Raw genomic sequence first — 26,677 nt, 5'->3', positions numbered from 1 at the left:
AGAGGGAAAACAAACACCATGATGGTGGAGGAAAACAAATTGGTCTCCCTGGTTACCCAGATTGGCTCAGTGCGAGTGTGTGTGTGTGTGTGTGTGTGTGTGTGTGTGTGTGTGTGTGTGTGTGTGTGTGTGTGTGTGTGTGTGTGTGCGTGTGTGTGATGATGTGCACCCTGACACATTAGGAGCTGTTCCGGCGGGGAGATTGGAGGCCGTAACAGAGAAAAACGTCTTCTGATCATCTCTGACCTTGGCTGACTTTCGGTCCTTGCGGCTGCGGTTACCGCGGCGCCAACGGCGGAGGCAGAAATCATGTCTTCACCATAATAACGATGCACTTAGCGATGTTGCTGCATTACAGAGCATTTTAATGTGTTGAAAACCCTCTCCAACAAAGCAAGTCAAGCACAATGGCGCACATAAACACATGTGGAGAGTCCATGAGCTAATTCACAAGAGTAGGAAAACAAAAAAGTAATAATAGTCTACATTAAGCATACCATAAAAAGATAACAAAATACGGAAGAGCAAACATATAGTGCACACAACCTAAAGAAGCTTAGAGACATGAGCAGAAGGATGAGGAACACGCGATCCGACACGATGACTTTTCTCTTCTGAAGGTCTTTATGGCAAACATTTACAATGTTCATGAGCCGTTAATACGTCAACAAATCAATTTAATATCACCGACAAGCACAGATTTGAATGCCAACATGTGTTCTGGTACCGACTCTAAAAGTCACTGACACGGTACCAGCTGAGAAACATGTGGACGGCGTTTAGAAATGGTTGGTATCTTAATGGAGTATGTGGGGGAGGAGGCGGCGTGGGAAGTAGTGATGGTACAGGGCCGTAAGAGCTGTGTGGACAGGAGAAAGGTGGAGTGTGGTGGAGTAAGGTGGACTAAGGTGCAGTATGGTGGAGTAAGGTGGGAGTCAGCCGGTGGGAGGCTGCAGAGCTGCAGAGCTGCTGTGAGGACACAGCGTGGAACCTCTGTCAGCATGTGGACTCCACCGAAGTCCGGATTTAAGTGGCTTCTGGTTCAGCTCGGAAACAAACTCGGTCAGCTTCTTTTTGCACGTGTCGTCATTGTTACATGGCCGTATCGTGTTGTTACATGACCGCATAATGTTGTTACATGACCGGATCGTGTTGTTACATGACCGCATCGTGTTGTTACATGACTGCATAATGTTGTTACATGACCGCATAATGTTGTTACATGACCGCATAATGTTGTTACATGACCAGATCGTGTTGTTACATGACCGCATAATGTTGTTACATGACCGCATAATGTTGTTACATGACCGGATCGTGTTGTTACATGATCAGATCGTGTTGTTACATGATCAGATCGTGTTGTTACATGACCGCATAATGTTGTTACATGACCGGATCGTGTTGTTACATGATCAGATCGTGTTGTTACATGACCGGATCGTGTTGTTACATGACCGGATCGTGTTGTTACATGACCGGATCGTGTTGTTACATGACGGGATCATGTTGTTACATGACTGGATCATGTTGTTACATGACTGGATCATGTTGTTACATGATCAGATCGTGTTGTTACATGATCAGATCGTGTTGTTACATGATCAGATCGTGTTGTTACATGACTGGATCATGTTGTTACATGCCCGCATCGTGTTGTTACATGATCAGATCGTGTTGTTATATGATCAGATCATGTAACAACATGACCGGATCGTGTTGTTACATGCCCGCATCGTGTTGTTACATGATCATATCGTGTTGTTACATGACCGGATCATGTTGTTACATGACCAGATCGTGTTTTTATATGATCAGATCATGTAACAACATGACCGGATCGTGTTGTTACATGCCCGCATCGTGTTGTTACATGATCATATCGTGTTGTTACATGACCGGATCATGTTGTTACATGACCAGATCGTGTTGTTACATGACCAGGTCGTGTTGTTACATGACCGCATCATGTTGTTACATGACCAGATCGTGTTGTTACATGACCGGATCATGTTGTTACATGACCGGATCATGTTGTTACATGACCAGATCGTGTTGTTACATGATCAGATCGTGTTGTTACATGACAGGATCATGACCAGATCGTGTTGTTACATGATCAGATCGTGTTGTTGCATGACCGCATCATGTTGTTACATGACCGCATCATGTTGTTACATGACCGGATCGTGTTGTTACATGACTGGATCGTGTTGTTACATGACCGGATCGTGTTGTTACATGACTGCATCATGTTGTTACATGACCGGATCGTGTTGTTACATGACCGCATCGTGTTGTTACATGACCGCATCATGTTGTTACATGACCGCATCGTGTTGTTACATGACCAGATCGTGTTGTTACATGACCGCATCATGTTGTTACATGACCGCATCATGTTGTTACATGACTGGATCATGACCAGATCGTGTTGTTACATGATCAGATCGTGTTGTTACATGACCAGATCGTGTTGTTACATGACCGCATCATGTTGTTACATGACCGCATCGTGTTGTTACATGACCGCATCGTGTTGTTACATGACCGCATCATTATCTCTTATACCCGAGAGGGAATTCTAGTTTTTCATCAGGTTTGATTATAGCACCAATGTTGGACAGGTGGAAATGAATACATATGCAAATCAACTGCTGGAAAACACATTATGCCACACACCGAGGGTGGATGTATAGACTCCTAGTCTGTTGTAAGTATATATTACTAATAACTACACCGTTTTGATGGCAACACGTTAAACAATAGTTTTGGTCGACAGCAGCGTGTTAACATTATCAAAAACATATCCAATCATCAGAGAGGCCGGTCAATAAAAAAGTCGCTGGGGACTTTCTGGGTTCAGAACAAAAACACAATAGTACACAGGAGCAGATTCCTGTTTTCCTCGCGAGGTCCACGATGGATATGTTCTCCACCTTTGTGATGCAGCAAGAACATAATGAAGAGTTACAGAAGGTGGGCGGGTGGCTCTCCTCGTCTTAATGAACGGTGTCAGTCCAGCTTGTCGGAGTGGAAGTTTATTCATGTTTTGCAGATGATACAGTACTTCACAGGAGAGACTGACTGCCTCCACACACAGACCCCCTGACTCTGTGCAGACGGAGGGGAGACGGACATACTTTATTCACCAAGCACACTTTGTAAACAACGGAGCAATATTTAGGTCTACATGGCGTACCATCGAACACGCGAGACAGCAAAACGTAGGGAGGGAGATGTGCCTCTTGCTTGCAAAGACAAAACCGTCATTTCTACAAAACAAATAATGGTCACTGACATTTTTCTCTTCTTTTTTTGTTATTGGCTGAGAGGTAGAATGAAGTATTTTAAGTCAAAACCAATGGGTTGATTTACCTATCTTATCACATCATCTCATCGTTATGAGTGAACACACCACAAGTGAAGAGTACCCAGCCCTCAGAACATAACGCGTGATCTGTACAAACACCTCCGCCCACCACAGCACTGCTCCAATTCGCACTGGGAGATTTTTAGTTTTGTAAACCAAATGTCCAACATGACGGCAGAGGAAAGTTTCTTTTTTTTTTTCTAGTTAGGACTTCACAGCACCCTCTCCAGACTCCGGGGAATGATGAATTCCAACATCTTTAATACTGTGAATAGCAAAGTCAGTTCACTTCCTGTGGACGACGGGGTCAGATTGGAATATTCAGTTGGAGGTGTCCGAATGAACACTGCCGGGTCCTTCTGTGGGTGATGTCACCGACGAAGGGGTCGGAGCGTCTTGCCAGCCACCGTTTGTCTGGGGAGGCAAGAAGAGAGAGAATGAGCTTCATCACACCACCGTCCTGCAGGGACACACAGACAGCCGCCAAGCAGCGAGGCAGCCGGGACCACCGCTCCGTCTTACATGCTGACTGACCACGCTGGAAAACACGTGGACCTTCAGGACAAGAGTCAGAAGCAGAAAATCAGAGACAGTGCGTCCTTTCATTTCATGCGCCTGCGCACATGAAATGAAATGGAACATGGTTCCCCCGGCCCACAGCAGTGCAACACAAAGACACGTCCAAAAACCACAAGAACACACATACCCAGACTAACACGTAGTATATAGCTAAACTAACACACATAGCTAAACTAACACATATATCTAAACCAACACATATAGCTAAACTAACACACATAGCTAAACTAACACACATATCTAAACTAACACACATAGCTAAACTAACACATATATCCCAACTAACACATATATCTAAACTAACACACATAGCTAAACTAACACACATATCTAAACTAACACACATATCTAAACTAACACACATAGCTAAACTAACACACATAGCTAAACTAACACATATATCTAAACCAACACATATAGCTAAACTAACACACATAGCTAAACTAACACATATATCTAAACTAACACACATAGCTAAACTAACACATATATCCCAACTAACACATATATCTAAACTAACACACATAGCTAAACTAACACACATATCTAAACTAACACACATATCTAAACTAACACACATAGCTAAACTAACACACATATCTAAACTAACACACATAGCTAAACTAACACACATAGCTAAACTAACACATATCTAAACTAACACATATATCTAAACTAACACATATATCTAAACTAACACACATATCTAAACTAACACACATAGCTAAACTAACACACATATCTAAACTAACACACATAGCTAAACTAACACACATATCTAAACTAACACACATAGCTAAACTAACACACATAGCTAAACTAACACACATATCTAAACTAACACACATAGCTAAACTAACACACATAGCTAAACTAACACACATATCTAAACTAACACACATAACTAAACTAACACACATAGCTAAACTAACACACATAGCTAAACTAACACACATAGCTAAACTAACACACATAACTAAACTAACACACATAGCTAAACTAACACACATAGCTAAACTAACACATATATCTAAACTAACACACATAACTAAACTAACACACATAGCTAAACTAACACACATATCTAAACTAACACACATAGCTAAACTAACACACATAGCTAAACTAACACACATATCTAAACTAACACACATAACTAAACTAACACACATAGCTAAACTAACACACATAGCTAAACTAACACATATATCTAAACTAACACACATAACTAAACTAACACACATAGCTAAACTAACACACATAGCTAAACTAACATATATCTAAACTAACACATATATCTAAACTAACACACATAGCTAAACTAACACACATATCTAAACTAACACACATAGCTAAACTAACACACATATCTAAATTAACACATATATATAAACTAAAAAAAATAAATAATCAGTGTCCAGGAGAACGCCAGCCAGCATGACTGTCAGAACTGCCGGTCCTCATGGGCTAGCAGTTAGCTTAGCCTGCCCCGCTTCCGCGTCCTCTCAGACCACCCTTGGCGTTTCCTCTTCGGCCACAGTTTCAGGCAGGGCCGTGGTCCCTGGGCCCACAGGACGCAGGACCAAGCTCTCCCAGCCATCAAACGAAGACAAACTTAGACACAGACGTGGACAAAGACACTACATGGACGGTACTGGGTGAGGCCGCCGCAAACGTGACTTTGCGCCGCCATCTTCCCACACCGGAAGCGGAACAGTCCTGTTGTCAGATTGGCACCCTAAGGTCAGGAGAGCTATGATTTTATCATGAATTATGAACATCACCAAACCTGGTGTTACCAGTTCTAGAACCACAGTGGCCAGGATTTGTGCCAAACCACCTATAAACTGTGCTAAACCACCTTATAAACTGTACCAAACCACCTTATAAACTGTGCCAAACCACCTTATAAACTGTGCTAAACCACCTTATAAACTGTGCCAAACTACCTTATAAACTGTGCCAAACCACCTTATAAACTGTGCCAAACCACCTTATAAACTGTGCCAAACCACCTTATAAACTGTGCCAAACCACCTTATAAACTGTGCCAAACCACCTTATAAACTGTGCTAAACCACCTTATAAACTGTGCCAAACCACCTTATAAACTGTGCCAAACCACCTTATAAACTGTGCTAAACCACCTTATAAACTGTGCCAAACTACCTTATAAACTGTGCCAAACCACCTTATAAACTGTGCCAAACCACCTTATAAACTGTGCTAAACCACCTTATAAACTGTGCCAAACTACCTTATAAACTGTGCCAAACCACCTTATAAACTGTGCCAAACTACCTTATAAACTGTGCCAAACCACCTTATAAACTGTGCCAAACTACCTTATAAACTGTGCCAAACCACCTTATAAACTGTGCTAAACCACCTTATAAACTGTGCCAAACCACCTTATAAACTGTGCCAAACCACCTTATAAACTGTGCCAAACTACCTTATAAACTGTGCCAAACCACCTTATAAACTGTGCTAAACCACCTTATAAACTGTGCCAAACCACCTTATAAACTGTGCCAAACCACCTTATAAACTGTGCCAAACCACCTTATAAACTGTGCCAAACCACCTTATAAACTGTGCCAAACCACCTTATAAACTGTGCCAAACCACCTTATAAACTGTGCCAAACCACCTTATAAACTGTGCCAAACCACCTTATAAACTGTGCCAAACCACCTTATAAACTGACAAATGCTGTGTTTGACTGGGGGTTGAGAAGAGGAAAAAATCTATATATCAAAATATTCTATAACACTCCCATCTCTTGTCTGAAATAGATTATATTATATATTATATTATATATTATACTATATTATATCATATTGTGCACGATAAGTAGAGAAGTTCCATGGTCCACACAGATCTCTCAAAACCATACCCCTCAGACGATTGATAAAAGAATCAATTATAGCAATTTATCACACTGGCTACAGGGAAATAAATATGGTTTTGTAAAATGAAAAGCCATCTCCAAGCATGGAGGAAGGTCGACTAAAAACCATTAAGAACATTAATAGCAATTTCCGTCCCATTAGTGAATGCTGAAAATGGGCTTTGGCAGCCTCTTATTTTCTAACCCTGTTATTTCACATAAAGACTATCTGTCATCCCATTGAAAAGAAGAACAGCACACGAGAAGAAAGAAGAGGGGAAAAATCATTTCAAATCTTAGGAGGAGGCAACGCCCATCGGCAATCTGAGGGCTGTAATTACGGCTGGAGGACGGCGAGGAGCGCGGCGTGTCCTCCGACTCGGAGCTGGGCTGCAGCCAGACGGCATTATGTGGCTAAATAACAAAGCACCCACACTGCATTCAGACTCGAGCTGAGATGTGCTGAGATGTGCTGAGATGTGCTGGAAGAAAGTCAACCCTTCAGCTAACCAAGTCTCCCTGTAATGCTGTCTTACCTCTGCTCCAGCAGTCACCTCAGCCTCCACTCGCTGGAGTCACTGTGACCGCCGCTAAAATCACGGACGCTTCGATTCGACTTCAGATGACATATTACAACCATTATCAGCAGGGCGTCCGGGTGGTGTAGCGGTCTATTCTGTAGGCTACCAACACGGGATCGCCGGTTCGAATCCCCGTGTTACCTCCGACTTGGTCGGGCGTCCCTACAGACACAGTTGGCCGTGTCTGCGGGTGGGAGGCCGGATGTGGGTATGTGTCCCGCTAGCTGCACTAACGCCTCCTGTAGTCGGGTGGGGCGCCTGTTCAGGGGGGAGGGGGAACTGGGCGGGGGTGAGGGGGGTAGCGTGATCCTGCCACGCGCTACATCCCCCTGGTGAAACTCCTCACTGTCAGGTGAAAAGAAGCGGCTGGTGACTCCACATGTATGGGAGGAGGCATGTGGTAGTCTACAGCCCCCCCCCCCCCGGATCAGCAGAGGGGGTGGAGCAGCGACCGGGACGGCTCAGACGAGTGGGGTAATTGGCCAAGTATAATTTGGAGAAAAAGAGGGTTAAGAAAAAAAAACATAAATAGACAATAAAACAGTGTAGGTTGTGTTTCTGGGGATCACACGGCCTACAGCTGGGATTGGGTTTCTTTCAGTCCATACTGGGACGCCTCTCAACAACATCCGATTGGGATGTGGATCGTGGACTCCCCGTTCAATCCCACCCACACCGGGAGTAACAACTGGGATGAAACCCAGTCACATCCCAGCCCGCTGAGTTCGGTGAGGGCGGCGTGCCGTGCGAGAGGGCCGAGGGCCTGGACGGCGGGGAGGCGTCGGCGTTCTCATTTTAGCAGGAGGGGCGGGCGTCTCGGGCCTGACTGTCAGGGTCAGTGTGGCCGTGGATGAATGATCTGACCAATGTGCTTGGACTGCTAGCCCAGAGCCCACTCATCCCGTCTATGTGACTGTCGTATCGATTCTGCTCAGTCCCCGCGCCGCCTGTCGCAGTGGATCTACATGCTAACACGCTGCCTCCGGTGTTGCCCCGTCCTGCCCTGCCCTGCCCTGCCCTGCCCTGCCCTGCCCTGCCCTGCCCTGCCCTGACCAACGCACGACCCACAAAATCACCCCGCTCTTCCAAACCAGGCTGGCTGGAGCTTTTTCTTTAAAAAAAGAAAAAGAAAAAGCACAAGCGGCTGAACTTTTACATGATGGCAATTTGGTGTCTTGCAGTGGGGCGCCGGAGCAGGGAGGACACCTGTGTCCCCCCTGGTCCCGACGGCTGCAGGTGCCTTGCTAACACTAATGTCCTCCGACAGACTAGGAGCGTGTCCAGCCACTCAGCCTGGCCGCTGCCTTGCTGACTGCCACCTAGGGCACGACAGGAGCATGGTGTGTGTCTGTGTGTGTCTGTGTGTGTGTCTGTGTGTGTGTGTGGGGGGGGGGGGGGAGGGGGGTGTCTGGACAACAGCCCAACCCCAGCAAACCCTGCTAAGTGGCATCCACCTCCCGCCTTTGTGCACCCGGTAACAGGGAAATAATGGCGAGGAAACTGTGGGGCGGACGGGGGGTCGGGGGGGAGGGGAGGGGAGGGGGGTGTTTACAGGTCTTACGTTGATGCCCTGTGGACTGTACATCTGGCTGGCGGCGAGGCTGTCACTGTATCCTCCGGTCTGGCTGATAACATGGCGAAGGGTATCCACCTGGAACGGCGAGGAGGCAAACACAGAGACAAAAGGCCGGTCAGACAAAAGCCCCCGCAGAACAAAGACCGCCGTGCGGAGGGAAAGGTCAGGCTGATAGGGGAAAGGGTACCGCGGGCAGAGAACGGCTACAAACCGCCAGGTGAGATGATTTAGCGGCAATTACAAGCGTGATAACGAGCATCGCAAAAGGACAAAGGCCCACGGATGCCGGGGATGATTTTTGTTGGTACAACAAAATGACGACAAACCCGGAGACAGAGGCAGAGGCTCTGCAGCACGCCGCTGGTCCTCATTACACAGCGGCAGCACAGACTTGGCAATATTGAGTTGTGTGCGATATCATGTTTGTATGTGTAATCAATATGTCTGTTTCTTGTGTGTGCATGTGAAAGACACGTTCTTTAAAGTACTATAGAGTCTGTAGAATCTGTTGACATTAATCAAAAACTATAGTAGTTGGACCTCTTCCCTGGGATGTTGTTCTATGTACGAGTGCTTTAGAAACTCGTACATAGTACTGTGTGTGTGTGTGTGTGTGGGGGGGGGTCCCCAAACAGCAGCACAATATTTCATGAGGCGCGTTGAGTCAAAACCTGGGATTCCCTTTATTGTTATTTTCCTTCAGCTGTACGTTCCCTAGGCCCATGTGACTCAGCCCGCTAGACGACCAGCAAACACGTGTTTCAATTAAGAGACCGACCTGGGAGACCCCCCCCCCCCCCGAAATGGTGTCAGCTTGACAGCTTTGCATATTCATGAATATCCTAAAGCATTCGGAGAGCTGATTTGAATAGAAAGCGGGAGATGACGACGCCAAAAGTGCTGACATCAAATGAGGACATGACCACAGGTGACGAATTCCCAATCTGCGGCCGAGAGCTGCAGCAGTGAGGAAACGGTGCCGGTCATCCCTGTCCACCGGGGCAAGGTCAGGGTGGTGGAGAGCACCGGTGGCTACGAGAAACACTTGTCAGCACTGCTGATAGGTGTTGCACCGTTTCCAAAACTGTCCACAGTTGTTGACTCATTAGCGAGCTGGCAATAGCCCCTACATTAGCGCAGCCGCTCCAGGCCGAGCGTGACCTCTGCCTGTGCGGGCCAAGAGACTCTGCGGTCAACAAAATCACAACGCGGGGTCTCGTGAGAGCTTGTGGTCTTTCGGCCGGGTCAGAAACTGAGCTCGGCGAGGCGCCTACCTGGGATTGTATGTTGGCCCCAACCTGGCCCCCTTGGTACGAGTCCCCATTGAGGGACTGCACACTCATGAACAAGTCTCCGGAGTTTGACATGTTAAAAGAGCCGGCGGAACCTGAGAATACACAGAGGAGGAGAGACAGACAGACAGAGGGAAAATAACGTGGACATGGAGGGGGAGGAGATGGGCGTAATAGTGGAAAGGGAGAGCAAAGTGGAGAAAGGGGAAGGGGGGGGGAGGGGGACGTTAAAATGGTCATGCAAAAGCCAAAGTGCAATGAGCAGGTTAGTGCAATAAACTGCGGGAGGCGACGTATTTAAGAGCACAGCGGCGACCATCCGAGCCCTGCAGCACCGAGAGCTGCAGCGACGGCGTGTATTAATGGCCGTCTTACGAAGACGTGGCTGAAAAAAACAACAATGTAACGGCTAATTATCATGAAATTATCGAAGTCCAGTGACAATAGACATGCGGGTCATCTTGTTGTTAAAGTTCCACGCTACCGGCGGTTAATTAAGGAAGTACTAATTGATCGACAGGAAGACCCAAAGAATCCTCTTTGTCCTTTAATGGAGACCAACTCCCCAGATGTAAAGAGACCACGGCGTAACTTGATTTCAACACCCGGTCCTAATCCAATACAGTCGCCAAGTCTCTATATGACAAAAGGCTTGGCTTGCCCTCTGAACAGCTTAATGGCATGCACAAGGTCAACCGGACAAGACAACAGGATCTATTAACGTCCACAAGACCAAGAGGTCAATAACAGAGAGAGAGAGAGAGACAGACAGAGAGAGAGAGAGAGAGAGAGAGAGAGAGAGAATGAGTAAGAGACATAGAGAGAGGCAAACAGGCGGAGCGGGATGTGAAAAAAGACGAAGAGGGAGGAAAAAGGGAAAGCCATGTCTTGTTATTGGGTTAGTGCAGGCGGGCTGCGGTGTTCTGTGTTAGTCCAGTGAAAGATCACCAGAGACAGATTCTCGAGTCGGGGCTCAGGTATAAAAAGACAGCTGAGCTCTATGTTGCACTCTATGTCTTGTATTAGAAATCAAGAGCACTTCATCCTAGTTTAACGATAGCGAATGAGTGGACTCGCTAGCCCGTTGGCTAACGGGTCGGACCCTTTAGCTGACTGGCTAGTGCAGTCGCCCGTGGTGCAGGCAACCCAGGTTCACATCCCAGCTGCAGCGGTTCCTGGATCGCCTGCACCAAGGGCGAGTACGTTAACCAGTCAACTAGAGGGTCTGACCCGTTAGCCAACGGGCTAGCGAGTCTACTCATTCATGCTCGTTACCCTACCCCCCTCCTTCAGGAAGCGCGTCCCCCACGATTCAGCATATCAGCTCCCTTCTGCTGCTGGGCGCATGTGCTTCCGATGGCCTCATGGTCTCACCATCCCACTTCTGACACCAAATATGCAGCCGCAGCCGGGACTCGAACCTAGGTCACCCGCACCACGGGTGACTACGTTACCCAGTCAGCTAAAGGGCCCGACCCGTTAGCCAACGGGCTAGTGAGTCTACTCATTCGTGTTCATTACACTACCCCCCTCCTTCGGGTGGCGAATCTGAATTCGCCGCACGTGGACTGCGGGGTCTTTAGATACCTAGACTACTTAACGTGTACCGACGCCTCTTTGGCCTCACCTGCTGAGTTGGGAGTGGATGGAGAGTTGGCCTGGCTTCCGTGAGCGGACACGTTGGTCGCATTGACTGCGGTCTTCGCTGCATACATGTTGGCCTCTTCTTGGAACTTTCCGATGTTTTTCTTGTATCGGATTCTCTTGTTCCCGAACCAGTTTGAAACCTGTGGTAACGGAAGCGACATGATAACCAAGTTATCCGGGTGTGAGTGAGCTTGTCACTGAAACCAGATATCCTCCCATCTGATCAAATGAGGGACATCAAATAAACACAAACTGCAAGGGATGCCAAGGCCTGAGACCACGTTGTCATGTCAAACAACAGAATTATTTTTCTCCTCATTTGTCCTTTAGACAGGCAAGCCATATGTGAGGCCGCCTAGCCACAAGGGTCACAGTGAAGGTCAGCCTTCTGCAGGGTCCCTCAGGTCTTGGCAGGGTCTACTAAACTGCTCAGCTTGGTTGCAGACAGGCTGCTGCAGCCTCCTGGTCACAAATGATCTTGTCTCTCTAAGGACCGCACAACCCACGTTGGTTCACCGTGTGGCGTGGAAGTCGTGCGCCTTTGTGTTGCGGCTACCTGCGACACCGTGATGCTGCACTTCTTGGCCAGCTCCTCTTTGGCCTCCTCGCTGGGATACGGGTTACTGAGGTGGGAGTAGAAGTACTCGTTCAGAATCTCCGTCGCCTGCTTGTTGAAGTTCCTCCTCTTTCGTCTGGATGGAGAGATCAGGAGACAGAGGATAGGCAACAAATCATGAACTAAGAAATGAGTCATTCTGAATGCTTCTCTCTCTCCCGTGGCGAGACGCAGCCTTGCAGAGGGTATCTGCACGGTGCTAAAACCAAAGAGAACCACAAAACCATACAACAAAACAAAACCAGACAAGAGGCAAATGACCTTGTTGTGCTCGTGAGACTAAAAAGACACCGGAGAGGTTTATGAAATATCTCATCCTATGTAAAGAAGGGAAAAATCCACGACGGGTGAAAAAAGACAACCGCCTCGTAGGCCAGAATCCAGAACGTACATGGCCACTGTGCACAAGATGGAAGAGGACGGTGTGAAAAGAGCCACAGGATAAAAGAAGGCAAAGAAGTAAAAGAGGAAATTGAATCACAACTTGACAAAGACCACTTGCAACAAGACCAGTTCTGATTTGCTGTCAAGTGATGAAATATGCAAACGCTCTCGACTTGCGTGCTTCTAACATGGCCAACTTTACAGCGAGTGAGAGGGAGCACGTCTTTATTTCAGCACTGCTGTGGTCTTGACCACTACCTCCACTGGAGGAGTCTGCCTCACCGGCTCCTTCATCCAATATCAATAAAAACAGTCATCTCTTTATTTTTTGGACCCCCCCTCCTTTTTCTCCCCAATGGTACTTGGCCAATTACCCCACTCTTCCGAGCCGTCCCGGTCGCTGCTCCACCCCCTCTGCTGATCCGGGGAGGGCTGCAGACTACCACATGCCTCCTCCCATACATGTGGAGTCGCCAGCCGCTTCTCTTCACCTGACAGTGAGGAGTTTCACCAGGGGGACGCAGCACGTGGGAAGATCAGCCCCCCCCCCCCTGAACAGGTGCCGTGACTGACCAGAGGAGGCGCTAGTGCAGCGACCAGGACACATACCCACATCCAGCCTCCCACCCGCAGACACGGCCAATTGTATCTGTAGGGACGCCCGACCAAGCCGGAGGTAACACGGGGATTCGAACCGGTGATCCCCGTGTTGGTAGGCAATAGAACAGATGCTACGCTACCCAGACGCCCCAAAAACATAGTTTCTTATTTAAAATGCAGCTATGGGTTTAGCGCTGCTGCAGCATGTTTACAGTCACACACACGCATGCACACGCACACACGCACACACACACACACACACACACGCATAAGGAGCACAGACCTGGCGTCGAGGAAGCGGGAGCGCAGGATCATGACGGCCTCGCAGGTGCTCTGCTTGAGCTGCATCTGGATGGAGCTGAACTTGCGGTGGATGATGCCCACCATGCGCTCGATCTCTTTGGGCGAGATGGGCCGTGTCCGGGACTGCTCCCGCAGCAGGTTCATCACGTGGGTGGTGAACTCGTTGCAAGCCTGGATGCACAGACAGAAAGGGCTGATAGAAAGGAATAAGCATCAAAAGGCCTGCGCGGCATCAGACTCGCGACTACCGGAGGAGCAGCAGGGAGCGGCGCTGGACTGTCAGGGAGCTCGTCCCGCCAGGCAGGCCGCCAGGCCGGCCGGCCGGCCGGCGGCGGTAGAGGTGGTGCTGATGGGCAGAGTTAGAGAGTCACGCGTTCTGTGCAGTGATAACAGCGGTCTGGGTTAAAGCAGCAGACACCACGCACGGAATCACACCGGCGGCGGAGGAGGCTCACGGCAGAGGTGGCCAGACTCCTGCTCCTGCTGCTGCTGCTGCTGCTGGGAATATTAAAAAGGCTTTCTCTTCAACGGAGGAGAAAATGTGAGGAGAAATCTGAAACGACAGGAGGCTTCCAGTCCCGTTCATGTTCAAGAGGTTTAATCTCTCCCTCCCTCCCTACCTCCACCCCCCTCTCTCCCGCTCCCTCCCTCCCTCCCCCTCTCTCTCCCTCTCTCACTCCCTCTCTCTCTCCTCACTCTCTCTCACGCTCCCTCTCTCTCCTCTCCCTCCCTCCCTCCCTCCCCCTCTCTCTCTCCTCACTCTCTCTCACGCTCCCTCTCTCTCCTCTCCCTCCCTCCCTCCCCCTCTCTCTCCTCTCTCTCTCTCCTCTCCCTCCCTCCCTCCCCCTCTCTCCTTTCTCTCTCTCCCTCCCTCCCTCCCCCTCTCTCTCCCTCTCTCACTCCCCCCCTCTCCTCTCTCTCTCTCTCTCACGCTCCCTCTCTCTCTCATGCTCCCTCTCCCTCTCTCCCTCTCTCTCTCTCTCTCTCTCTCTCTCTCTCTCTCTCTCTCTCTCTCTCTCTCTCTCATGCTCCCTCTCCCTCTCTCTCTCTCTCTCTCTCTCTCTCTCATGCTCCCTCTCCCTCTCTCTCTCTCCCTCTCTCTCTCTCACGCTCCCTCTCTCTCTCATGCTCCCTCTCCCTCTCTCTCTCTCCCTCTCTCTCTCTCACGCTCCCTCTCTCTATCATGCTCCCTTTCCCTCTCTCTCATGCTCCCTCTCCCTCTCTCTCTCTCTCTCTCTCTCTCTCTCATGCTCCCTCTCCCTCTCTCTCTCTCCCTCTCTCTCTCTCCCTCTCCCTCTCTCTATCATGCCCCCCCTTTCCCTCTCTCTCATGCTCCCTCTCCCTCTCTCTCTCTCCCTCTCTCTCTCTCTCTCTCTCTCTCACGCTCCCTCTCTCTATCATGCCCCCCCCCTTTCCCTCTCTCTCTCATGCTCCTCTCTCTCTCTCATGCTCCCTCTCCCCCCCTCTCCCTCTCTCTCTCTCATGCTCCTCTCTCTCTCTCATGCTCCCTCTCCCTCCCCCTCCCCCTCTCTCGCTCTCTGTCTGTCTCTTCATCCCGTCTAGGGTAGCTCACTCCGTCTCTGTCGGAATCAGTCACTGGATATGACTGCAGTCAGAGTCAAGGTGTCTGTGGCTTGTCAGCGGCGGGGTTGCATCAGTCAAAGTGATGCAGGGAACAGCCGTTCTGCGTGCACACACATCCCAGGCGACACTCACTCATGCGCTGGCGAGGGGAGCATCGCGTGGCGACGGGAGAAGCTGCTCAGGTGTGTATCCAGCGTGACAGGTAGCGATGACTAGCCTTGCTTGGAGAAGATGACAAACCCGCCATGCTTTGACATCGGCGAGGATGACAAGCTGTTACAGCGTGCGGAACAAAGCGGCGGGTGACTGATACGACGACTGCTCCTCCGCTCTGGGCTGCGTCTGGGGAAACCTGGGTTTCACAGCAGGCACGAAAAACAGAAACTCACGTTTCACCGGCCCAGCCCAGAGAGCAAGACCGCTGTGGCCCGGACCCGTCCCACACCCGACGCTCCATCCGGCCCACATACCGCGCGGAATGATGGCACTTGGGCGGTCCGCTCCTGTTTGCCAGATCTGGGCCAGAACCAAGCCAAAGCCATGCCGCATGTGCCACATGTTTGCCAAAGGTGGCCCGTATTTGTGTTGTGATATTTGGGCCATATTCACCATTCACCACACGGGGCCGCTTCAGGGTCCCATCCAGACCACATGTTGCCCAGAGCACCGCGTCTTAGCCAGAAAAGGCCCACATGTGATGTGGCATATTTGGGCCATATTTTCTACATCCGTTTTGTCAGGGCCAGAAGAAGACCATCAGTGCCGCAGCATTGGCTGAAGTGGCCCACATCCGGATGCTGTCTGGGACCCCACCAACCCTTGGCTGGCAACACAACAGCTCTAGGACTCCTATCTAGGATGGCTGCTTGTTAGTTAGACACTGTTCTTTCTTTTATTACATGTTATCTATATATATTATATATTATCAGGTTATTTTATTTATTTATATATATGTGAGAAACAGGAAATAAGCTGAAAGAAGAAGAAGACATTATCTTTTATTATCGTGTATAGTTTTTTTTGTCTCCATGATTTCACTCAGTGTACCAGGGGCGCAGGTCAACACCGGCTTCAACATTGGTTTTTGTTTTTCTTTGTCTAAATCACACAAAACTGACACCTGCCCATCAGAAAACGATTTTTGTTACATTTTGCACTGTTTCATATTATCTTGCGTAGTTTATTTTCATTTAAAATGCTTTTTGATGATTCCACATGGTGTACCAGGGGCGCAGTCCAATACACTGAGGGGCTTGAACCTTCTTCTTTTTCCTGTTGTCTAAATCACACAAATATGGCATCTGGCCAAGTGTCAATAATAATAAACCAAGTGTCCTTGTTGTTGTTAACTGGGGGGTTTAATGTAGAAGTCTTGTTATAACATCTGGTCATTGTACATCTCGACAGCTATCAGATCAGCAGATGCTCCGAGAAAACCCCCCCGGTCTCGGTCCCTGCCGCCCCCGCCCTAACTGCTGCAACCAGAGGCAGAACAGGCTCTCTGCACCCGCTCCTGATCAGCCAATCAGGGGAGGGCTCTCAAAGCCGGTGTCCCCATTGGTCCCTCCTTACTATCCATCAGTTTGAGCGTGCATGAGGGTGTTGGGCAGAAGTGAGGGGGTGTTTTCAAGATACCATAACAGTAATAATGATAAATCCGTCTTATACAGAGCTCTTCTAACCCTCCGCTATGAGTAGCTCTCGCTAACTTGGCCCGGAAATAAACACCCCGGCTGGTCGTTTTAGGAAATTCCTTCTTGCATGTTGGCGTGAAACGTAATTGGTTCAGAAGAAGAAAAGAAGACATTTTGAGGTGGCTACACATAAATTAAGATTGTTCCGGCCCCTACTGGCCAAGCCAACAATACCTGCAGCCCATGCACCTGCAACACAACCCTGGGGACGACAGGCTGTGGAGGCAGCGGGGTTTTGTGTTGTTTCTCCGTCTTAGTATAGAAGTAAGACCCTACTGGCAGTGGGTGTACCTATGAATGACGTCATAAGGGCTAACTCAACGTTAGCCAACATTTAGAGAGTCAGCTAGCGTGGACGTTATAACCGCTATGTGACACTACACTCTACCTTTGTTAACATTCCTTCTCGCGAGAGCTTATGGAAGGAGACGCTTATTGTCGCAGGGGAAGTCACGTGTTATAATTACGGGGGACCGCGAGGAAGCAGCTTAACCCGAGACCTCGTGTGAGGACATGCTACACGTGCACATGTCTGCACTTTACTATACGTCGCTCTGCTTCCCCTGCACCTGTTGCCCCCATCCGCAGACACTCGTTTACACGCTATTTAGACGTTATGTAGGCCAGTGGTTCTCCACCTTTTTGGGGTCCTGGACCCCCTGCGTATTTTGGATCTACCCTGAGGACCCCTCCACCTGATCTTGGGGGAGGGGGGTTGCAATTTGATGGAAACAGTAGAAACTGCATTTTAAATTGCATTATAGCATTTATTCACTCTTTGGGGCAAAAATAAGAGCTTTCAGTTGTAACTTAGATATAGTTAACAAAACAGAATTCTTATGTAGTAACTTTCAGATATATGTAACAAAACAGAATTCTTATGCAGTAACTTTTAACAACGCAAACGGGAGCGAGATCTCTTATTAAAATGCTGTGGAGTTAGAGAACAACGAGACAGGACACGTGAGAGTAGACGTAGTCGAGGTAGTTTACTAGCCCCAACTTAGCATGTCATACATTCGACAACGACACTGAACTGTGAACCGGAAGCGGAAGTGCATTATCTGACCCCTCGCCTCTTCCCTTAAAGGTACACCGTCCTCTTAGGTGAAAGTCTCTCGTTATATAGATGTGGGTCACCACAATACAATAAATTACACTTGTGAAACAGATGTAATTAGAGAAAAAAGTCCTGTTACCCTTTATAGTTTAGGTAGAAAAAGGTCTCAGTCACATTTGAGTAAAATAATCCTATTTCTATAAATGTCATAGGATCTTTTTTTAAAGATATTTTATTTTCACGGACCCCTTGCAATTACACCACGGACCACTAGGGGTCCGCGGACCCCCGGTTGATAAACACTGATGTAGACGACCGCTAGAGGTCGCCTCGCTCTCAAACGTAACTACAGGTCGTAATAAGCTGCATGTACAAACGACCTGTGGGGTCGTTTGTTTTTTTGGGTGGAGGACAGCCTCGCCAAGACAGCGGGCCACGTGCGTTTTTGGGGAGGACCGAACTAAGAGTGGCAGGCGATGACAAACCGCCCGGGTCTTGCCTCACCTGCTCGTACTTCTCCAGCTCCGTGTGGTAGATTTGTCTGATCTGGGACAGCTTGGCCCGGTAGTCGGAGTGCTCGGCTGAGTTGTCGGCGCCCATGCCCCCTGCCGCCGCCGCAGCCGCCGCCGCCGCCGCAGACCCCCCGCCTTTCTCCGGCCCGGAAACGCCCTCGGCCAGCAGCATGTTGTCCAGCCGCATGAGCTGCGCATCTGGGGGCTCCTCCTCCTGGGCGCCGCGGATGCTGAGCACTGCAGGGGACGAGAGACGGGGACATGACAGCCACAACGTTTACATGGTGTTACAAAAGAGCGGGCTTATTGCGCTAGTGCGACTAAAACCGTGTACACGTGTCAGCCCGACTGAAGCCGTGCTAAACCGAATTTCTGCAAGTGGGGCCAACACCCAGATCACGCGGTTGGGGGATGGATTTACTCTGGCATGTTTACGCTTCACTCGGCCCCGAACTGGCCTAGGCGTTCTGCGCATGCGCCATAGTTCCCGCGGCGGTCTTTCATTCGATAGCAGCCAGCTGAAAGGGGGCGTGTCGCCACCTACCGTACCGGGGTCGGACAGACTTCCGCCAATAAATGGATTCTCTTCCGGTTCTTGTACACTGGGACAAGGACGGTGGTCCAGTTACACGGCCCAATAGCCGTACGCATGTAAGCGCGCCGAGTGAAGACACTTTCCCGCCTGTTTTCAGAGGAGACACGTTTCATCTCGCCATGTAGCGCAACAACCCGCTACCACGTCTTTTCCCGCCATAGTCACGAACGGTCCCGCTACGGATTCGTGCTGTGCGACACGTACTGCTGACCAGCACGAGATAGACCTGTGCCGGAAGGCTGTTTCGTGTCTGCACCACGTTTTTTCTTCTTCCGTCAGCGCAGCAGCCGCATAGGGTAGGGCAGTGTTTCTCAACCCAGTCCTCAAGGACCCCCTATCCTGCATATTTTCTTTGCAACCCTGAATAGGGACCTGTTTGTAGTTATTCAACAAATCAGCAATGAATTTTGTCAGATGTTGCACACCTTGCATAATTAAGTGCTGCGAGATGATTGGTCGAGTAAGTACAAGCAGGGCTACCTATGCAGGGTTACAATGAAAATCTGCAGGATAGGGGGTCCTTGAGGACTGGGTTGAGAAACCCTGGTAGGGTTAGGGCTGGAGAGGGTCGAGCTGCGGATTTTAAAGACCTCTTTAACATTTCTCAACACGAAAACACGAACGCGTCCTTGATACCTCCGCAGTATGACGGGCTAGTGTGACGCCCACCTGTCTTCATCGTTTCTCCTTCCGCTCTGAGAAATCAAGCTCGTTTTTGCTCGGGTTCAATAGCGGAAGGCTACATTAGCCTACCCATGATCCTCAGCGAGTTCGAAAGTCGTGCTGAGTGACACGAGAAAAAAAGAGAAAAATTCGGGCCCGCGTACACGAATCGAGATTAAATTTCGTGACCCTTTTACGAACTGCCGTGACACCGGGCCGAAACGACAATGATGGCTGAAGATGGTGCTGAATACCGAGGCGGAACAGAGGGGCTTTCGTACTACAAGAAGAGTCTTAACCACCGCCCCCCCCATCCAGTCTACTAAGTGTACAGTCTGAAATATGGCCATCTTTCTTTAATAGCTCAAGTCTGTGCCATAAAAACCTGCAGCCTCACTGAGTCTGGCTGCTGGGGCAAGATAATAAAACTATCATTTCATCGATTCTGAATATCATTTCATGTAAGTAATTAACACAGCCTTCCACCCGAGTCCATTTTTCATCTCTCTCCGGGAGCACCGGAGTGATGTTTACGCTCCAGCCGAGACAACACCGCCCAGTCAGGCGCTGCCCTCCAGGACAACACGGCAGCACCGGCTGGCAGGGGGCGACGTCATCCTACCCACGCGGAAATGGCCGCGATGGCAATGCAGCAGCACACTCGGGAGGAGGTTAAACCGCTCACTTCAAATCCACAAGCTTCAAATGACGTCGACACAAAGTGAAAACTCTGACACCTCGTTTCGGAAACGAGGGCTGAAACTAATATCACACGTGGCCCTGTGCTGACGCCCCTTCTAACGAAACACACGTGTGGGAGCGTCGTCGTCCGCTTCTTTTCAACAGCTGTGGCCAGCACACATCCCACAGGTCTGACTCCCACATCACACCAGCGGTACGTGCAACATCAGCACCGAACAGTCCAGATGTGTGTAGAATTACCACGTCTTAAAGGGCCAGTGCCCCTAGTTTCAAGCTGTCGTCCCACGTGTAGCTCATGTGACGGTGTGGGCGGCTGTGACACCGACTCACACACCGACTCACACACACACACACACACACACACACACACACACACACACACACACACACACACGGCTGAGGTGTCTCTAAACACTCTAAACCAGTTTTCCCCTCACAATATCACAATATTACGTATCACAATACTACTACAGGCACTCAGCTCTCCACTGCACCACCGTCTTCATCACTTCTCAACATATATTGTAATATCGCGAAGGTAAAACTGGTTTAAAGTGTTTCTTCTTTCTACATATATATATATATATATATATGTGTTTGTGTATACACATACATACTGTTACATTGTGTGTGTATATATATTTATTTATACACACACACACACACACACAATGTAACAGTGTCTATATATATATAAATATATATGTATATATAACAGGCTGACGTGTGTACACAAACATATATATACGTATATATATATATACATATATATATATATATATACACATACGTATATATATATATGTGTGTGTGTATACACATACATACTGTTACATTGTGTGTATATATATTTATTCATATACACACACACACACAATGTAACAGTGTCTATATATATATAAATATATATATATATATAACAGGCTGACGTGTGTACATACACATATCACCCAAACTTAGACCCTCAAACAGTATCACACACACACACACACACACACACACCTCATCATCCTCATCATCATCATCATAGACACACACAGCAATGCACACGCGTAGAACAAACACCACACACACACACACACACACACACACACACACACACACACCTCATCATCCTCATCATCATCATAGACACACACAGCAATGCACACGCGTAGAACAAACACACACACACACACACACACACACACACACACACACACACACACCTCATCCTCCTCATCATCATCATAGACACACACAGCAATGCACACGCGTAGAACAAACACACACACAAAGGCAGGAAAACAGACGGAGACCTGAACACAGCCTTGAATGTGGCAGAACTGACGTGGAAAGTGCGTCTTGTTGCAGGTTGTGATTTACGGTGGGAGGCCTTGTGTGTCGGCCACGCTGCCCTTCCCTCGTCTGCCACTAGAAGGAGCCCTCGGTAAAGAAGCGGATGGGCCTGCTCATCTCGGAGTGCTGAGAAGCACCAACAAGGCGCAATCCTCCATTACACCCACTAGCAGCAAGGACAAAGACCAGCCCACAATGCCCGGCAAGAGCCTTCATCATGACCTTCATCATGACACGTGTGTCGTGCTCTTACCACAGGCCTCCACCTAACACCATCCACGTGTCACCAGGGACGGAGTTAACACAACGACACCATACACACTGCTGCACAGGAGTGTGTGTGTGTGGGGGGGGGGTTGATGTGCAGGAAGGCAGGATACCATGCTGCAGGAGGCCATGATGCAGGAGGCCATGCTGCAGGAGGCCATGCTGCAGGAGGCCACTCTCCAGGTGGCCATGCTCCAGGAGGTCACTCTCCAGGAGGCCATGCTGCAGGAGGCCATGCTCCAAGAGGCCATGATGCAGGAGGCCATGCTCCAAGAGGCCATGCTGCAGGAGGCCATGCTCCAGGAGGTCATTCTCCAGGAGGTCACTCTCCAGGTGGCCATGCTGCAGGAGGCCATGCTGCAGGAGGCCATGCTCCAGGAGGCCATGCTCCAAGAGGCCATGCTGCATGAGGCCATGCTGCAGGAGGTCATGATGCAGGAGGTCATTCTCCAGGAGGCCATGCTGCAGGAGGCCATGCTGTAGGAGGCCATGCTGCAGGAGGCCATGATGCAGGAGGCCATGCTGCAGGAGGCCATGCTGCAGGAGGCCATGCTCCAGGAGGTCACTCTCCAGGTGGCCATGCTGCAGGAGGCCATGCTGCAGGAGGCCATGCTGCAGGAGGTCATGCTGCAGGAGGCCATGATGCATGAGGCCATGCTGCAGGAGGCCATGATGCATGAGGCCATGCTGCAGGAGGCCATGATGCAGGAGGTCATTCTCCAGGAGGCCATGCTGCAGGAGGCCATGATGCAGGAGGTCATTCTCCAGGAGGCCATGCTGCAGGAGGCCATGCTGCAGGAGGCCATGCTCCAGGAGGTCATGATGCAGGAGGTCACTCTCCAGGGGGCCATGCTGCAGGAGGCCATGCTGCTCACAGGAGCAGCTCTTCTTGTCATGAGGATATTTGGTTGAGTTGCTGCGTGACCTTTCTGAGTCAGGATCCGATGGATTCCAAGAGGCTTTGTGGAGTCTTCCTACCACCTTCCCTGTGTTCCTCCTTCATCCTCCTTCCTCTGCTCCCTCCCTCTGTCTCCGTCTCCGTCCCCGTCTCTGTCTCTGTCTTTGTGTCCGTCTCCCCTCCAGCACTAACATCATCAGTGGCCATCAGCTGTGTCACGTGAGCAGCTCAGCTCAGGAGGCAAATGTCAATGTTATCAGACGCTGGAAAAGGTCAGGGGTTCACATAGAGAGCACACATGTGTGTGCGTGTGTGTGTGTGTGTGTATAGGTGAGTGTGTGTGTGTTGTCAGGGCTCGTGCGGGGTGGCTACGTACATATTGTCACGTGAGTCACAGCAGTGTGGGATTATGAATTATGATGGCCGCCCGTGTGATTGTGAGTGAACAGTGTTGAGTCTCACCCAGAGCAGCGTCTAATGAGCCTGAGTGATTTATTTATTCATCCCGCCGAGTCCCCGCGTGCACCAGTAAAAGCATGAAATGGATTAAATAAATACAATTAATAAGGATAATCAAACAATCCAGCGCGCGGCAGCGTGATTAGCATAACCACGGCCGTCAGCCGTGCTTACCCTGTTCAGGAAGAGCGGTGGAACTGATCCTACCTCAGCGGCAGTCGGCCTCGTCTCCGTGAACTTTGCCACCGTGGACGATGCATTAGCCTAATCACCTGGCCGTGGTCCCCATCACGACTTATTATGCAAACACCACCGACGCTGGGATGATAACACCCCGGATGGAGGGGCTGAGGCACCTCGGCTGTTCTCCTCCAGAAGAGAAGCGAGGAGACCACACGCACCATTCATCCCCCTGCACCACCTCATCCACCACCTCATCCACCATCTCATCCACCATCTCATCCTGATCATTACAGACAGACTTAATTGAACAATGAGAGGACACAATTCCCCTCTCCCTTACCTCCCCCCTCCCTCCCTCCCTCCCTCCCGTCTCTCTCTCTCCCTTTGTTCATGTTCTCGTATACAATTCAACTACAACCCCTCGGAAGTATTATGGGGCACCAAGCCCCAAAAACACAAAAGAAAAACACACATCTTAAGATATGATTTAAACCATTTCTTGAGAAATGAATGGAAACCTACAACAACAACAACAACAACAACAACAATAATAATATAATACGTTTTCTTTGTCACCGCAATGGGACCCCGCAAAAGCGGCTGAAGATGAGAGAGATTTTCTTTGTGTAGTGCTTTTCAAGGTACACAAAGATAATTGACATAAAATAAAATAAACATAAAACCAACACACCAAAAACATATGACACACAACATTAATCACACATGTGATTAATGTTGGTGGAGACAGGAGGTGGAGACAGGAGGTCTGGTGCTTGGTCCTGTGTGGTGGAGACAGCAGGTCCCGTGCTTGGTCCTGTGTGGTGGAGACAGGAGGTCCGGTGCTTGGTCCTGTGTGGTGGAGACAAGAGGTCCCGTGCTTGGTCCTGTGTGGTGGAGACAGGAGGTCCGGTGCTTGGTCCTGTGTGGTGGAGACAGGAGGTCCGGTGCTTGGTCCTACGTGGTGGAGACAGGAGGTCCGGTGCTTGGTCCTGTGTGGTGGAGACAAGAGGTCCCGTGCTTGGTCCTGTGTGGTGGAGACAGGAGGTCCGGTGATTGGTCCTGTGTGGTGGAGACAGGAGGTCCGGTGCTTGGCCCTGTGTGGTGGAGACAGGAGGTCCGGTGCTTGGCCCTGTGTGGTGGAGACAGGAGGTTGGAATCGGAGGAGCGAAGGCTGCAGGAAGGAGTATGGTAGTGGAGGAGGTCGGTGAAGTAGGAGGGGGCCTGGTTATGGAGGGCTTTGTGAGGGGAAGGATTTGGAATTGGATCCGTTGTGGGACAGGGAGCCAGTGGAGGTTCTGGAAGACAGGGGTGATGTGGTCACAGGAGCAGGGGTGGCTGAGCAGGTGAGCAGCAGAGTTCTGGATGTACTGGAATTTGTTTAGGACTTGATGAGCCGTAGAGAATGCTGTTGCAGTAGTCAATTGTGGATGTGATGAAGACATGGCTCAAAGCTTCCTTAGAAGAGAAGGAGAGTGATGGGAGGTGACGAGCTGTGTTTTTTAGGGGGGGGGAAAGGCAGTTGTGGTGAGTTGACTGACATGGTGCTCAAAAGAGAGGTTGCTGTTGAAAAGAATTCCGAGATGCGTGGGGAGGGACATAGAGTGGAGTTATCAGTGGCGAGGCAGAAGTTGTGAGGGGTTTTGGTAAGGGCTTTGGGACCGATGATGATCACGTCAGATTCATCACAATTTAGTTTAAGGAAGTTGGCATGCATCCATGATTCAGTTTCAGTGAGACAGTTGGTCAGACTGGAGTAAGTTGTGGTGGAGATGTAGAGCTGGATGTTATCGGCGTAGCAGTGCAAGTGGAGACCATGAAGATGTATGGCGTTACCAAGGGGGAAGCAGATGAAACAGGAGAGGACCAAGCACACAACCCTGGGGGACGCCTTGGGAAGCGGTGAAGGACGGAGTGGGAGCGGTGAAGGAGGTGCGGTTGTTGATGCTGATGAACTGTTGTGTGTTTGTGAGATATGACTTTAGCCAGGAGAGGGCAGTACCGGCGATGCTGAGGGAGGATTCAAGAATAGTATGGCTGATGATGTCGAAAGCTGCAGTGAGGTCAAGGAGGATGAGAATGCTGAGGTGGCCAGAGTCTTAGGAGAGGGGAAGGTCATTGGTGGCTTTAAGGAGGGCTGTTCTGTGCTGTTAGCGGAAACCGGACTGAAACGGTTCGAGCAGGTTGTCGGTGATGAGGTGAGCTGTGAGCGGGGAGGTGACAACACGTTCCAGTAGTCATGTCAGGAAGGGGAGACTGGAGATGGGCCACAAGTTCCTCATGATACCAGGGTTGAGTCCGGGTTTTTTTGAGGGTGGGGGGTGACAGCAGCCAGTTGAAGTGTACGGGGGACTGAGCCAGCGCCGAAGGAGTGCGGTAGTCTGTGTTTCTGTTGTTGACACAATGAACTTTGCTGTTTCACAACACCTGAGAGCCGGCTCATAACCTCACTGCCCTGCTGCCAGTTTGCAGACAACAAACAAACATGAACGTTAAAATGGGCAAACAAAAACACGCTGCACACACACGCCTATACACATGCACAACAGGAAAAATACACAACTGTGTGTACTGGCTGGCTGTCCAGACCACCCAGCCTGGCCGGGCGACTGTCTTTTTAAACGAAAGCATGTTTAATGAATGATTTTGAAGGATTCCGTCACAATTAGGAAGATGTGCAGTCAAACAAGGCGGCGGTGATGTCCCTCACAGCCATGATGAAGGTTCACCCTCCTCCTCCCTGACTGGCAGCCAACACTGGACTCCATCCATTTCCCGTCAATACAGCAATGCGATACACTCTGCCATTCTGTGTGTGTGTGTGTGTGTGTGTGTGTGTGTGTGTGTGTGTGTGCGTTTGTGTTTCCTTCCCAAGCCCTTG

General features: G+C 49.6%; 1 protein-coding gene across 1 annotated transcript; it reads right to left on the bottom strand.

The window, feature by feature from the left end:
* Window positions 1-1,841: 1,841 nt before the first annotated feature.
* On the bottom strand, window positions 1,842-19,968 carry LOC130123886 (pre-B-cell leukemia transcription factor 1-like). Its single transcript, XM_056293209.1, has 8 exons — window positions 19,959-19,968; window positions 18,687-18,931; window positions 13,825-14,015; window positions 12,498-12,633; window positions 11,922-12,081; window positions 10,277-10,389; window positions 8,988-9,077; window positions 1,842-3,787 (listed from the first exon to the last, which is right to left on the bottom strand). The coding sequence occupies exons 1-8, from the start codon at window positions 19,966-19,968 to the stop codon at window positions 3,695-3,697; spliced, it is 1,038 nt and encodes a 345-aa protein (XP_056149184.1). The 3' UTR covers window positions 1,842-3,694.
* Between the last annotated feature and the right edge of the window lie 6,709 nt (window positions 19,969-26,677).

The sequence above is a fragment of the Lampris incognitus genome, chromosome 14 (assembly GCF_029633865.1).
Source record: "Lampris incognitus isolate fLamInc1 chromosome 14, fLamInc1.hap2, whole genome shotgun sequence".
Classification (NCBI taxonomy): Eukaryota; Metazoa; Chordata; class Actinopteri; order Lampriformes; family Lampridae; genus Lampris; species Lampris incognitus.
The sequence above is the reverse complement of the archived record's forward strand: the minus strand, read 5'-3'. Positions and strand labels throughout refer to the sequence as shown.

What these genes read in the sequence shown, in the direction of transcription:
- LOC130123886 (XM_056293209.1), bottom strand. An exon ending in ATCCACTCCCAACTCAGCAG is followed by an intron (nt 10,390 to 11,921) that starts GTGAGGCCAAAG and finishes GTGTATTCTCAG; the next exon opens with GTTCCGCCGGCTCTTTTAAC. An exon ending in GGGCCAACATACAATCCCAG is followed by an intron (nt 9,078 to 10,276) that starts GTAGGCGCCTCG and finishes TCGCCGTTCCAG; the next exon opens with GTGGATACCCTTCGCCATGT.